This window comes from Numida meleagris, chromosome Z (assembly GCF_002078875.1).
Source record: "Numida meleagris isolate 19003 breed g44 Domestic line chromosome Z, NumMel1.0, whole genome shotgun sequence".
NCBI classification, from domain to species: Eukaryota; Metazoa; Chordata; class Aves; order Galliformes; family Numididae; genus Numida; species Numida meleagris.
Genome location: NC_034438.1, coordinates 40,361,952 through 40,375,353, shown reverse-complemented (window position 1 = coordinate 40,375,353; position 13,402 = coordinate 40,361,952). Strand labels below are relative to the sequence as shown.

The 13,402-nt window shown below is 37.1% G+C and overlaps 1 protein-coding gene across 3 annotated transcripts in view; it reads left to right on the top strand.

Annotated features, from left to right (window-relative positions):
- Nucleotides 1-13,402, top strand: part of FRMD3 (FERM domain containing 3) — a 143,310-nt gene that overhangs the window by 113,971 nt on the left and 15,937 nt on the right. For all 3 annotated transcript variants that reach the window (XM_021380323.1, XM_021380324.1, XM_021380326.1), the window contains 5 exons: nt 2,684-2,747; nt 3,749-3,837; nt 5,164-5,238; nt 5,814-5,882; nt 8,913-9,034. In XM_021380323.1, the coding sequence (XP_021235998.1) occupies nt 2,684-2,747; nt 3,749-3,837; nt 5,164-5,238; nt 5,814-5,882; nt 8,913-9,034 (419 nt within the window). The remainder of the gene's footprint in view (nt 1-2,683; nt 2,748-3,748; nt 3,838-5,163; nt 5,239-5,813; nt 5,883-8,912; nt 9,035-13,402) is intronic.

The following is a 13,402-nucleotide window of genomic DNA, read 5'->3' as shown; positions in this document are numbered from 1 at the left end:
TCTCCTCATCCTGTAGTACGTGCTCTTATAAATAGTCCCTCCCCATCTTTCCTGTAGGCCCCCTTCAGGTGCTGGAAGGCCGCTATAAAGTCCTGGAGCCTTCTCTTCTCCAGGCTGAAGAGCCCCAGCTCTCTCAGCCTGTCCTCACAGGGGAGGTGCTCCAGCCCTCCTATGGACCTGCTCCAACAACTCCATGTCCTTCTTGTGTTGGGGGCTCCAGAACTGGGCACAGTACTCCAGGTGGGGTCTCACAAAAGCAGAGTAGAGGAACACAATCACCTCCCTCAACCTGCTGATCACACTTGATGCAACCCAGGATATGGTTGGCTTTCTGGGCTGCAAGTGCCATATTGAATCTTTCATCAACGAACACTCTCAAATCCTTCTCCTCAGGGCTGCTCTCAAGCCATTCTCCACCCAACCTGTATCTGTGCTTGAGATCACCCCAACCCAGATGCATGACTTTGCACCTCCTCTGGACGTGCTCCAACAGCTCAATGCCCTTCTTGTGTTTGGAGCCCCAGAACTGGGCTTTCTCTTCTTACTTTGTCCTTCTATATTCTTTTCAATCTTTTTTTTTCTTTCTTTGAGGGAGGGTTTTTTTTTCCTGTTTTTTTTTCTCCTTTTCAGTTCTTCTCCCTGCCACCCCCACTTCTCTCCTTTAAAATATTTGACTTAGTTGTCCAGCTTCAGCTATGTTTAAGGCAGAGATAAAACTGAGCTTCTACAGATGGTGTGACAGGAGATGGCTGTACTCTCAGCAGTGTAGTGCAGAGTGTGTACAGGCATGCTCAGAAGTTCATGAATCTCATTTTGGTCCTGCTGCTAAACTCGTGACAACATCAGATACCTAGAAGCACTCTCAGCCTTTCTTGTGGGAAGGAGGTGTGGTGGAGGTGAGCAAATGGTGAGGCAGCTGTTTATATAGAAATAGGCTCTCTTATGTCTATAGAAATCTCCCTGAGAGCTGAATAGTCTGAAATCCTCAGAGGTACAAAGTCAGTGTAGTTGTACATGTAACATTCATTTCTTCATAGAGCTCTGGGGATGTTTGTGCATAAATTCTGTGCATTTATGGTCCTGGATTCATATCGTAGTTGCCCTAGGTTTAAGATCAGGTTTCTCTAGTAAGAATGTTTAAGTGGTGTGTGCTTTTGGCATCATGTCCAGATAACTGTACTGTCATTCTATGATAGAAGAAGGGAGTATCTCTTGCCAAGCTTATATCCACCATACTGTGGGAACTGGGCTTCAGCGTGCTTTATTTTTTTTGTTTTCCACTCAACGGTAATATGACTTTTTGAAGATCTCTGTGTATTCATTTAGTCCACTGGCATGTAAACAAAATAAAATATTGATAGATGAAAAGTCATCAAGTTGTCTCAGTGTTATGCTGGCTATTGGAGGGTTGATCTGATAAGATTAATCTGGATACAGTGTACTGCTTGTATTGATCTTTTCATTTATAAAACCTCGAACTGAGTAGCTTTCACTGGTATTAGCTGATATTTACACCACTGAGTAAAAATCCAAATTCATATTTGAGATTTCCTTGTTTTCAGATTTTACTGATCTTATGCCACAAAATCTAAACAGATTTTGAGGCCCGACAGTATTCATTACGGAAGGCATTAATTATGATGGACACACCAAAATAGTACAACAATAAAAAGCAGCAAAATATACTATACACTTTAGTTTGTGTTGGGTGTTACAAAAGAGATTGGTTCTGTAAATTACTGTCACTGTAATGTATTGATAATGTATTGTTTTAGCGCACTGGTTCAACCAAAGTGTCTTTGGATTCCCAGTTTGCCTTTGCCTTATTGTCTTATTGTTGTTTACAAATGTATTTTTTTATTTCATGAATAATTTTCAATTCAGGATCTGATCGATCTCTGTATAAGGTTCTAAAGCATATTGCATCTTTGTAACCTGCCTCCCAACTCATTTGGTTTTGAATAATATAACTTTCCTCTGAGCAACTTCAAATTTTGTTACGTATCAGAACATAACAATTGCATCAAATGGTTTAATTGACAAAAAGAAACAATTTTGTTCTCTTACTTCAAAAAATGATCTTTTTTCATCTTTCTATCTTTCCACTGGAATTAGACTTTTTTTGTTGCTATTGATAAATGTTAAACACTTACTAGAAAATTTCTGGAATAGCATTCTACTTACCTCCAGAGTCATTCTCATTTCAACCATCCATCATCCAGAGTCTTCAGAGAAGTCTGAGAAACTACAGTGTCTTCATCTCTGTTCTGGTAGTGATGAAATTTTCATTGCAATTTAATCAGAGATAATTGTATAATCTTAATGCGGTGCAACATTATTTCATATCTAGATTGTGCTTTGAGCCTGGGTTAAATTATAACAGAGGAGAGCAACTCACAAGACCTAATAATAAGTGCTGTCAACCCTTTTTCTTTTCCAGCATCCCAAATGAATATTTTGAAGGTGCATATGGTTGTAAAATATATACTCTGCTTATTTTCTCTGCTGTAAAGGAAATTAGAATGTTACATACTTTTATGCTGAAGGTTGTAAGACCTCTCTTGAAGCTTTTGTCTCTTGAAAGCCTGCTTGATGATGGTGAATCAGTGAAGTCTGCATGCAGATTATTTTCTTACCTGCAGTTCAGTCTATTGTCTACAGTAAATCAATTTTCTCTTTCTAGGTGTGATGTCTATAAGCTGAAATTTGAAGGGAAGACTTTTTATGTGTTTGGAGCTCAGAAAGAGGTTAGGTTTAATATTTTTACCAGAATTCTTCTTTGATTTAGAGTCAACTTAAACATATCATTTTTTAACCAAACTTAAACTTCTATGAAGTATAATGATAATTATATTTCGTTTTGTATCTAAAATGGAATACAAAGGAATGTGAATATTGTTGTTGTCAGGAGAGTGTCTTTTGCAAGGGATTGAGATGTTTCTTACTTAACTTGCGTGCAGTGCTTAGTTGATTGCACCTGGTTTTGATTATCTGTGTAGCCAAGTTTTAATGGATTTTAAAACACTAAAGCTGTACCTGCCCACTCTAAAGTATGAACAGCATCTCATGGGTCCTGACTCCCAGATCAGAGCGAAATATTTTTGTCTATTTAGGATCACTTTCTCAAATCTTGCTCAGCTAAATAGGATGGAGTCTGTCCTAATTAGAGTACTGTCACTGAACTCTTACAATTAAAATCTTGGAAACTTTACATACAATGTGCTCTGAACAGTGCTTCCCCTTGGGCTGAGTGATTTAGCTCAGGGTTATGGCTTTGGATGTAATCTGGGTGAGGAATGGAAAATGGAGGAAAGAAGCAGTACCTGAAATAACAGGGTCTGTTTGTATGGTAGCAAGAAAGATTAGATGGTAAGATGTAGTGAACAGGGGAGAAGTAGATGGTAAGCATTGCAGCAACTATTTAATGGTGGAACACTGAACAGAAAGACTTTGATACTTTGATTTTGTGCTGAAGGCTGTCAGTACAGATTTATCTCAGAAGTCACTTAAATGTATGTTCTTCTCTGCCCCTTCAGAGCATTCCTTCTTATTTCTGAAAAATTTGCCTGAGTAGTTCTATTATCAGCTACATGTGGGATATATTTCTTTTAGTGAACCATAGATGGAGGATACACAAGAAAATTTGGTCTTCAGTGTATCTGGTTATTGGTGATAGCCATCAGGCATGAATTCTTCAATCTTTCAGATTTCAACAGTTTGTTTTATTTGTCATTTTTTTCTTACATAGAAAAAGGCTGTGCTGACATTCCATACCTCAACACCAGCAGCCTGCAAGCATCTTTGGAAGTGTGGGGTGGAGAACCAGGCTTTTTACAAGTAAGTAAAACTGTGGTCATCATCTGTACTAAAAGGAGAAGAACATGTGTGTCACTGTCATGTGATTATTCAAAATGAAATGTTTGGTTTCATTATCAGAATTCAAAATGCAAACAATATGCAAGTTCAGAGGGAATATTATTTTATTTCAAGACAGTATTATAAAATGCTTAGAAACTGAAACACCTTTCAGTACCAGACATGGTGTTGAACTTGTGTTTAGAAACTTTGTTGTTAATCTTAGCCCTGCTGTTGAATACTTCCCTTTGAGTAGGTAGCTCTTTCTGCTACTTAGTCTCTGCTTACACTATTGCATTATTGTTTTTATTAAAAAACTTTCTTTGTAGGGACATAGCAACACAAAGGGGATGGTGTAAGGGTGAATCATCACCCTTACCCTGTAACTCTGCAGGAAGAATGTATTTTCTACTATGGATGTTAATGACTTGCTTTATTTTGGAGGAGATTCCTTCTTTTATTTTAATATTGATAATGTATCATTATAATTAAATTTATATATTCAGTGAGAAAGCCAGAAATATGAGGTGCTACAATAGAGCTGCTAATTCATCTCTGCTGTGAAAAATGGAGTTTTAGTTATGAATCAGTTCAGGCTCTGGGTTACTGGTTGTGATTATTTTAAACTATTTGTAAGCCATAGAATATTGTCCACAAGGATCTGAGAATGAGAGAGTTAAATGAAATCAGTTCGCCATTTTGAAGCCATCATACGTCAAAGAAATAGCATGCCTGAGGTTGTACTCTTCCATGATCTTTGTAGGTCAAACTGATTGCTTGGATGAAAGGTTGCTACATAATTTGTGGTTACAGAGGAGTGATATGATGGTATGATGCAGGCTTCTTAAAGTTGGCAGCATAGAGACACCAGAAATGCACCTGCTTTTAGAGACGAATATTACTGCTTCTGTATTCTTTATTTGTTTGATTAGTGGGAAACTGGAAATGGTAGGCATGTTGTCTTCTCCTAGAGTAAGCTTGTCCGAGGGGTTGTTGGCTTATTGCAGTCTTTCTTTCGTCTTAAGAATGAATTATAGAGATATAGCAAGCGTTTGCGTTTCATTTTCATGTTTTCCTACCCAGGTAATCTCTCACTTCATGTTCAGTTATTCTGCACTGTTTGAATTGTTTTATGTGACACTTCATATACAAGTTCAGTTATAGATCTAAAAAAAGTTGGTAAGTCAAATTATTGAGTATTACTTTGTTGTATAAAAATAGCACAGATTCTAAATTACCTTCTTCAGTTTTGCACATCCAGTTTCTTCAGTGCTGAAAATATGACAGCCTTTGTTCTTCCACATCAAGGTATGCAAAATCCAGCCAGATCAAGACCATGTCCAGCAGCAAAATATTTTTTAAAGGCAGCAGATTTCGTTATAGGTGGGTACTTCCTGTTTCTTTCTTATGCTAAACTGTTTCAGAAAGTCAAAAAAAAAAAAGAAAGAAAAAGAAAAATGTACTTATTACTTGTGGAAAATTGCAAGTTTTTCCTTCCTAAGGACCTTTTCCAACCTACTTCATGTCAGGATTGAAAATAGTTTGTATTGTCCCTTTTGTGTCTCCTATAAACCCAATTTAATGCAGATTTTTGCCAAAGAGCAGTTCCACCATAATGGGGACCGTGTTTTGGTGTAGATTCTAAGAAACAAGGATGCAGGCCTAGTGCAGGTCATGTTTAGTATAGAGCAGTGTTGCTGGAGAAATCTGGAAAAGGGGTGCATTACTGGATTGGTCTTAGTAACACCAAGCATTCAATGACAAGAGGCTGCTTTTTCTTCAGTAGCTTTGCAGATAATTTATCAGCAGAATTTTTAATCTTAGACATTTTTGGTGTGTTTTTTCATTTTCTTTTTTAAAAAAATACATTAATTATTCATGTATGTATAGTTCTTGTCATGTGATGAGCTCATCTTGTTATTTATTTGCTTGAACATATAATTCATATTTTAATGCAGTGGAAAAGTAGCCAAAGAGGTGGTGGAGGCAAGCTCTAAAATCCAGAGGGAACCTCCGGAAGTTCACAGGTATGTCTTGACGTTCAATAGTTTAGGGACAAAAGAGAATTATTGCACTCCGCAGAGACGTTCTCTTTCCTTTTCTGGGGGATGTAGTGACTGTCATTCTGCACCTCCATGCTGAGACGTTTGGAAATGTGTGTTGCCAGTGAAAGAAAATTTTGACTACAGTGTATTGTCTCCTACACAAGGAGAGATAATTTGTGGGGCTTTGAAGCTAGCTTAAATTGGTTAGATAATTAGCTAATGTTATTTTCTGTGTTTGGACATAGAATCTTGTTACATGATTTTGACAGTTAAGTACAGCATAATTAATTTCCCACTTTTTGCCCAGATTCAAAAGATTCTGTTTTGTCTACATGTATGGGAATATTTAAAGGTATACTTAATAGCTTTTCCATAGTCTGGTGAGCTTAAAATGCAAAAAGTTTGTTCATTATTTAAAAGAAAAATATTTGACTTGTTAGAAGTAACCATCTGGACTTTATGAGCAAACTAATTCTTTCTAGTCTTTATCACTTATTGCCCTGACAATGAAAATTATTGAAGCCTAATTAAATATAAGAAATCCTTTCTGAAGAGAAGAAAAAGGCTAGCAAGAAAGTCAGATTTCATACAATCAATCATCTAGGTTGAAAAAGACCTTCAAAATCATCAAGTCCAACCATCCTTATCTACTGAGTCCCACTACATGTTAGTGCCGCATCCACACATCTCTTAAAATACCCTCAGGAACACCACTTACATGGGCAGCCTGTTCCAATGCCTGATCAACCTTTCTGTGAAGAGACCCTTCCTAAACCTCTCCTGGTGCTGCTTGAGACCATTTTGTCATTCTCTATCATATGTCACAGGAGAAAAGAGACTATAATGCTATTTTAAAAACTTTTTAAAAGTCTTACTTAATTTTCTGAATATTCTGCAGCTATATTCTTAGTTTGACTGTTTCTGTTTTTTTTATTTTTTTGTCAGGGTGGGGGGAGGAAAAAATATTTTTATTTGAATATGGAAACTCCACCTACACTTGAGAGAAAAGTGGATTGTTTTTTATTAAAGTATAGAAACGTATTTGCAGAAAATATAATATGTTGCCCAGCCCTACTGGAACAAATACTAGGCCCATGCAAGTATGTTTTTGTATATGTTTTTACAGATTAGATTTAAAAATCCTGTAAATTATGTTCTAGAAGGTGTTATCTGGAAATACAAAAGGCAGAATATCAGAATATGAATCCATCCTTGAGACAGAATACATGGGCATAAAAATGAATTTTAAATGAAATTAGTTACTCAGATATGGAGGTATCTTGTTGCCTAATTTCTGTAGGGTTTCTTTTTTTTCTGTAGGATAAAAATAGATTTTAAAGTAAAATTAATTTTATCTTACATTTTTATTTGCTTTCAGTATTATAAAGAGTACATTGTTGAAACTCTACATCTAAATAAAGGAGCAAATCAGACTTGGAATAGTTATAGTGCAGTGCCACACAGACTTAACACCCATAAATATGAATGTGCATGTTTTATGATTAACCATCCTACAACTGCTTGCATTTAGAATATTATGGTAACTTTAAATTCAGCTTTTTAGACAGACTGAAAAAAAGCCTAGTGATGTGAAGTTTTTTATGATGCAGGTTTTGAAATGGAGGAGAGCGATATGTAGCCTGTCCTTTAAACAGACAGGTAAAATCATAGAATATAATAGTTTCAGCTCAAAAAAAAAAAAAAAAAAAAAAAAAAAAAAAAAAAAANAAAAGAAAAAAGAAAATTAAAAAGGCAGGAAGTGGAAAACTTCTCTGGATAGTGAAAATTTAAATGAAGTAGTTGTTAGAGACTGCTCTTCATAATTCAAATGAGGACATATATTGCTTGGAGTGTATGTTAATGAGAAGAGAATCACAGTAATTGAACAAGTCTTTTTTATCCCCACAGAGTATTTACTGACATGTAAAGTGCCTTAGAACAGGACATCTGTGCCTTTAGTTTACTAAAACCCTCAGCAACATGCAGTCCCTTCACTTCCTGTACATATTTTACTCTGTTTATCTGCGTGTCATTCTGGTTTTTTTGCAAACTTGAAACATACTTGTGAAACTTCAGCTCTGCTCCTGGGTCTGCTGCCTTTTCTTTCACCTGCAGTTTTAAGACAGAACCTAATCTGAGGAAAGCTGAGGATGGGTGAAGAGAACACAGCATGAGCAATATTACTAGGCTATGCTAAATGCAAATCTACATACCATTTGAAGTCATGGAGAATCCTCTTTCCTTTCATCTTTCTTTCTGTCAAAAATAAATATTTTAAGATGTAATGGTTCAGCTCTTGCTTCAGGCCTGCAACATGTAGGCCCTAGCTAATTTATTCTGAAGGACTATTTCGTTTTCTCAGTGACATGATTTTAGGCTAGTGAGCGATGTGACTGAAGCAAATCGACAGAATTCCTTAAACTTTCCTGAGAAAGATCAATACCTGCTAGTAGGAAAACCTGTTAGAGGCAAGTAAAACAAGAAAGAAAACCCAACTGAGCACCTGAAGGCATGGTCTAGAGGCAGTGTCTGCAGTGCTTAAGAATGAAATCTCTGTTTATCTGTTAACTACAAGGATAGAGTTCTTCTTGCTTTATTCTTTAGTTTGCAGTGCTCAATCTATAGCAAGTCCTTCACTCAGTCCCAGAGGCAATGTAACATCATCAGCAAAATGATTTATATCCTCTCTGCCTTCCTTGAAGCCAAATACTTATGTCTGCCATGTGGTGTGCAGAGGAGCAATGCACTGCAATACTGCATGAGATCAGAAGGCGCCAGGCTGCACAAAGCACAAAACCATCTCTTATGCTTCAGATGTTGGAAAGCTTGAATGGCAAGGGTGCAACATAACACGGGCAAAAGCAATGTTCATTGTGAAGAGCTTGTTGTGATATCTAAAGGCCTACCATAATTTTTGCAAAATCTTTCTGAAATGAGATACATTTATTTGACTCTAGTAGTTTTTTTTTTTGTGGGGGGAATAAACTGACCCTATTTTCCTTGTTCTTTTAGAACCAACATTACCCAGAGTCGCAGCTCTCCCTCCCTGAACAAGCAACTCATAATTAATATGGAACCTCTGCAGCCACTCCTTCCTTCTCCATGTGAGGAGGAAGAGGTTCCTTTAGATGAAGGTAAGTCAGCTACCTGATTCCTGGCAAATGCTACCAGTATTTATTAGAAAATACATGGAAAAACATCTGTGTTTGTTACTGACTTAAGAAACATTTTAATGATTTCCACTAGGAATGCACCATTAAGGCTCTGTCTATCACATTGATACTTTCTGGGGAAAGTTACTGCCATTGAATATTCTGTTCATCCAATTTTTTCTTGCCATTATGAAATGAAAGAACGTGAATAATTTAAATGTAGCACCCCTTTACTAAACAATATCTGCAGTTTATTTCTAGGTATGTTAGTTTATTTCTGTTCTAATGCTAGGAAAAAAAAATCTCCAATTCTGTGAACAAAAGGGGATGTTATTTGAAGATCAGTATAAATGGATTTTGTAGAACAAGGCTTTCCATGTGTTTGTTCATTCCTTGATATTTTAATAATCACATTCAATTCCTATCTTTCTGAAATGCAGTCCTTACAAACAATGATATGAATGTCTTGGTCAACTTAAATGAGGATAATTGCATTATTCATAATAAAAAGGTAGTCAACTAAACAAAAATGTTTCTTACTTGAGATTCAGCAAGCTAATAGTATCCGAAGCTGGGACATGCAACCTTTATTGTTATTTATTGTACTTAATTCAGGGGAAACAGAGAACAGCTGATCTTTTGCAACTGTATTCGTTTTCTTGGGAATATGTTTTGAATGTTATTGTATAGGAATTGTGTGAAATCCTGTTCTGTTCATTGTTTGGAGTTTATGCAAAGAATGTTGTAAGAATAGGATGGCTTAATTGTCTGTGTACTTAGATTATTATAATTAGTAGTAATAGCTGCGTGGCAGGTAGCTAATTTTAACAATTATTTATTCACATCTGCTGTGAAGTACTTGTATCTTACGGGAATTCACTTTCTGGCAGCCAAGAATCAACTACTGTGTTCCTTCCTGCCAGGCAGTTCCCACTATTGCAGAGTAACAACAGCTTGCTGCTTTACTTACAACTCTAAGCACTGAAATCCATTTTTGGAAACTGCTGACTATATTTATTATGTGCTCTGCTAGAATGCTGATATGCTTCAAATACATACGTTACATATGCTAGACAGTCACATTTCCTTTTAGATGAGTAGATTGTTGTTATTACTACAATTCAATAGAAATATTTGTTCATGAGTTTTCTGTAGAATATAATATGCGTAGTCTAATACCACCACCTGCCCAGTAATGGTACTCACTTCTTGTATAGTATTTTCCTGGAGAGGGCTTGGGCATGTTATCACATTGCTGTTTAAGCTGATCTTGCAGCTTGGACACGGACACTGGCTCTCCTCCCACCTCCCCACATGCCATGCACATGTGCATCTTTTTGCTGTATTCTCCCACCATCTCTCTTGCACCAGCGCTAATCAACTCTGAGTGAACCAGTAAAAGGAGTTAAAATATTAATAACAGTTCAGTGTCCCACTTCTTGCTGGTTCAACCTTCAGACGCTCATCAGGGTGGTCCAGGCAAGATGCTGTGCCAAAGGCAAGGGCAGGAGCAGGAGCTTGTAGGCTGGATGAGAGAGGGCAGCCAGCTCAGAGACTGACATAAATGCACTGGAAAACTGTTTTTAGTGCACAACACATGTCAAACAACCTTGGCAACTCTTTAGATGGCCTGAGGGTGGGGGTAGACAGTCTGGGGTCCTTTCCAAAGTGCCTGTAGATGCTGCTAAGAACAGTGTAGCCATGCCAGAGCTGGCTGTGGGTCAGGTCAGCTGTCTCTAGGCTGTGTGAGTTGGCTCATGCAGCCTCCAGGACCCACACTCGTATTTCTCTAAGGTCTTTGTGCTAAACCTACATTCAAGCTGCTGATGGCCAAGACCTTCATGTGATGCTGCACTAATGCTGCGTTGGCAGAGGCAGGCAACTCATCAGGAATGCTGGCCACAGTGCTGTTGGCAGTTCATGCCTTGGGCAGACTCAGGGCAATACAATTTTTCTCTTTTAACTGATCAGAACTTACTTGTTCTTAAATTTATATCAGCTTTGTATATTGCAAGCAAAACATGTGGCCAAAAAAACAGTGATTGTGGTGTTATCCTTTTTTAATTGCTGACTTGAGTAAACACCTTTGCTTCCTAAAGCTACTGGAGAGGTTTGAAACTGAACTAACAGAAACTGCCAGGTGAGAGGGAAAATCTTTTGTCAATTACTTGTATGTTGCTAGGGAACAAAGCAATCAGAGATGGTGCTAGAAGTCTGTAGGGGATTTTGAACAACCTGCCCTGTTATCCTTAGTATAATCCTTTCAGATGTAAAAACCCATATTGCAACCAATTATGAAAAAACAACTGCAGTCTAGCCATTCTCCTATACGAAATTTCATCTTCAGATGAGAAAATGTATGCTGACTAATCATGGTCATAAATGATTACTGTTTGTGAGAATTAAAATAATGGATGTCTCTGATACCACTGTAGTATTTATTTTAGCAGTTGGCACTTAGATAAGGGGAGTTGAAAACAGAAACTTGTTAGAATGGCAGCAAAAATGAGTTTTCCTGTTGTTGTCTCATTCCTCAAAATCTAATTCTTCACTCAGCCCTTAAGTGCTGTATGCAGGTGTCCAATTACAAATTTAACTTCCAGATTTGAATTGGTGTTCCTACTTGAAAGTATTTTTTTGCTCTTTAAAATTATAGTTATGTAGATGAGTTACCTGAGAGATTGGCCACCAGACAGTATTTCTTTTACCAAATTAGACAGCGAGTGTGCCAATGGAAAACTGGTGAAAGCTCAGAGATTCTGCCTTTTAGATGGAAGCAGTTTGTAGTCATGTTGTCATTGGGATCTGGCTTCTGTGCAAGACACTGGCGCTCAAACGTCAGTGTGTATCAGAGGTAGGATTCAGGATCTGGGAGTTCATGTCTCACTGAAGTTAGGGTCACTTTCAGATGACAAGCCCATCCAAATTGGGATGTCTTAGCAAGTGGGTCTAAGAAGAGCTACAAGAATGAGGATCACTTATTTCATGTACAAACAGAAAACTTCTACCCATGTCAATTTTTCTACCTCATTGTTACATTACTGGGAACTAGCTGGAAGTTTGTAATTTGCAAGTCAATGAAACTGTTTTCACTGACATCCCTGAAAAAATACAGGGATTTGTTTTAAAAAGTATGTTGGCAGTAGTTTGCAGGCATTGCTGCTGAAATAAATGAGAGTTAATGCTTTTTTCTTACTTACTCTTAACATGAAACACTTTTAAGTCATGATGTCTTCAGGATTTGGGAGAGAAAATAAAGCAAAATGGGATTCTTACAGATGAATGTTTTCACAGATTACTTTCTGATAATGACTACAAATATTTTACATTATCATAGTTGCTTTCTGTCCTCTTTAACCTAGTTCCACTAGGTTCTGACAGACACTTGGTTAGGCGTTGTAAGATAATGAACTCTCTTCAGAAATAATAGTAATATTTCTTTTTCTTTTCTTACTGTTTTTTTTTCTTTGTGTGTGTGTGTGTTCTTGGACATCTTTAACATTTTCCACTAGTTATTCTATTCTTCTGTGTGACCTGCTCTGTGGTTTCATACTTTGTGACTTTCTGATGTCTGCATTTAATTTATAGAAATTAAATGAAACTCCAGAAACTTTTTTTTTAAATAGCTATCTCATGCATTAGCACTACAGCTTCTGACACTTGATTTCTTCCCTCTGTTGTTACTGTGTTTTTGTAAGGTTCTAGTGGCTGAACTTCTCAAATCCCTTCCCTGTTCTTGCAGCATGTCCTTCCCTTCTCCAGTTTATGTCTGTCTTTGGAAAACTAATCTGAAGTTCTCATGCCTTAGGTTTTGCAGGTCAGTTCTCAGTTCTTTGTGGATACTGCTTTAAATTTGTCATCTTTTCATATTGCTTTTGTGCAAATGTGCTATCTGACTCAGAAGGAGCAAAGAGGACACGTGATAAACCATAAAATGACTGTCCTGCATGGAAGGTTATCACATGGAACTGAATTTTATGTGAATGACTATCAGATATGCTTGTAGAGGTCATTTCTACCTTTTGAACTTTGAAGACCTTCTTCTAAAGTCATTTCATTGTAGAGGTTTTGCAGTATTTAGAAGTGGGTTTGCAGAATTTATCTTTCTCATAGGTAGCCAAATTTGGTCATTCTGAATGCTCTGATTAGATCCTTCTTATGGTCCTTGCTCTGTAGAAATTTTTTCACTATATTGCAGTTGAATGTGTTAGATTTCTTTTGCTAATTGCTATACCAGTTGTGTGGGTGCCTTCTTTCACTGTCTGATTTGGTAATGCAGATTAGTTCCTGTCCTGATGACTTGGCAATTATTTTGCAGGGGGTAATTGTTGAATTGTTGTCATCAGATTT